This window comes from Diaphorina citri, unplaced genomic scaffold (genome assembly GCF_000475195.1).
Source record: "Diaphorina citri unplaced genomic scaffold, Diaci psyllid genome assembly version 1.1 scaffold6760, whole genome shotgun sequence".
NCBI classification, from domain to species: Eukaryota; Metazoa; Arthropoda; class Insecta; order Hemiptera; family Psyllidae; genus Diaphorina; species Diaphorina citri.
The window spans coordinates 1-726 of NW_007384136.1; the positions used below are offsets into that span (position 1 = coordinate 1).

Consider the following 726-nt stretch of genomic DNA (forward strand, 5'->3'; position numbering starts at 1 on the left):
ACTTTACCAATGAAGAAATCCTTGACAATATTGATGGTAAGAACTTCAAAATAGTAGAAATCTACCGCTTGAATAGGAAAGTTAATGTGGAGAATTCTTCTGCCAAATATGTTCCTAGTAACAGTAGTAACACAATCAAATTGAGAATTGCAGGTCAATCTATACCTTCCTATGTGTACCTCTTTCATGTCAGGGGTGAACTGGAAGCCTATATGCAGCCAGTCATCCAGTGCTTTAAGTACCTGCAATATGGCCACACTAATTCCAAATGCACAAGAAATGATGCCAAGTGCAGAGACTGTTCATGCACTTTGTCTAACGAAGAACACCAATGTACTTCAGCCAAGAAATGTTTTCATTGTCAAGGTGGCCATAGTGCCACTTCAAAGAACCTGTGCCCTGAATTTTCTAGACAGTCCAAGATTAAGAAACTGATGCTGGCCCAACCTCTATGCTTTCAAGAGGCAGCCATCTTATGTCCCAAGAACAACTCCAAATCCTTTTCTTCTCATGTCAAGAAAAGTCTGACTGAATTCCCTGCCCTTACTCCTATGAATGATCTACCCTCCACCATCCCTGCACTTGTCATTCCCCTTTCCTCCTCACCCCTGGACAGTAAACCCGCTACTCCTTTGCTTCTTTCAAGAGAAGAATTCCTGCTCCTAGTGCTAAGCCAAGAAAAGGAGTTCAGGATTCACGTAAAAGTGAATTGTTTGATTTCAACTC

The 726-nt window shown here is 41.6% G+C and overlaps 1 protein-coding gene across 1 annotated transcript in view; it reads left to right on the forward strand.

The window, feature by feature from the left end:
- The first annotated feature begins 6 nt into the window (after positions 1 to 6).
- LOC113472646 overlaps positions 7 to 726 on the forward strand; it is an 11,295-nt gene continuing 10,575 nt past the window's right edge. The window contains exon 1 of the mRNA XM_026832439.1: positions 7 to 621. Within this exon, the coding sequence (XP_026688240.1) occupies positions 213 to 621 (409 nt within the window). The 5' untranslated portion in view covers positions 7 to 212. The remainder of the gene's footprint in view (positions 622 to 726) is intronic.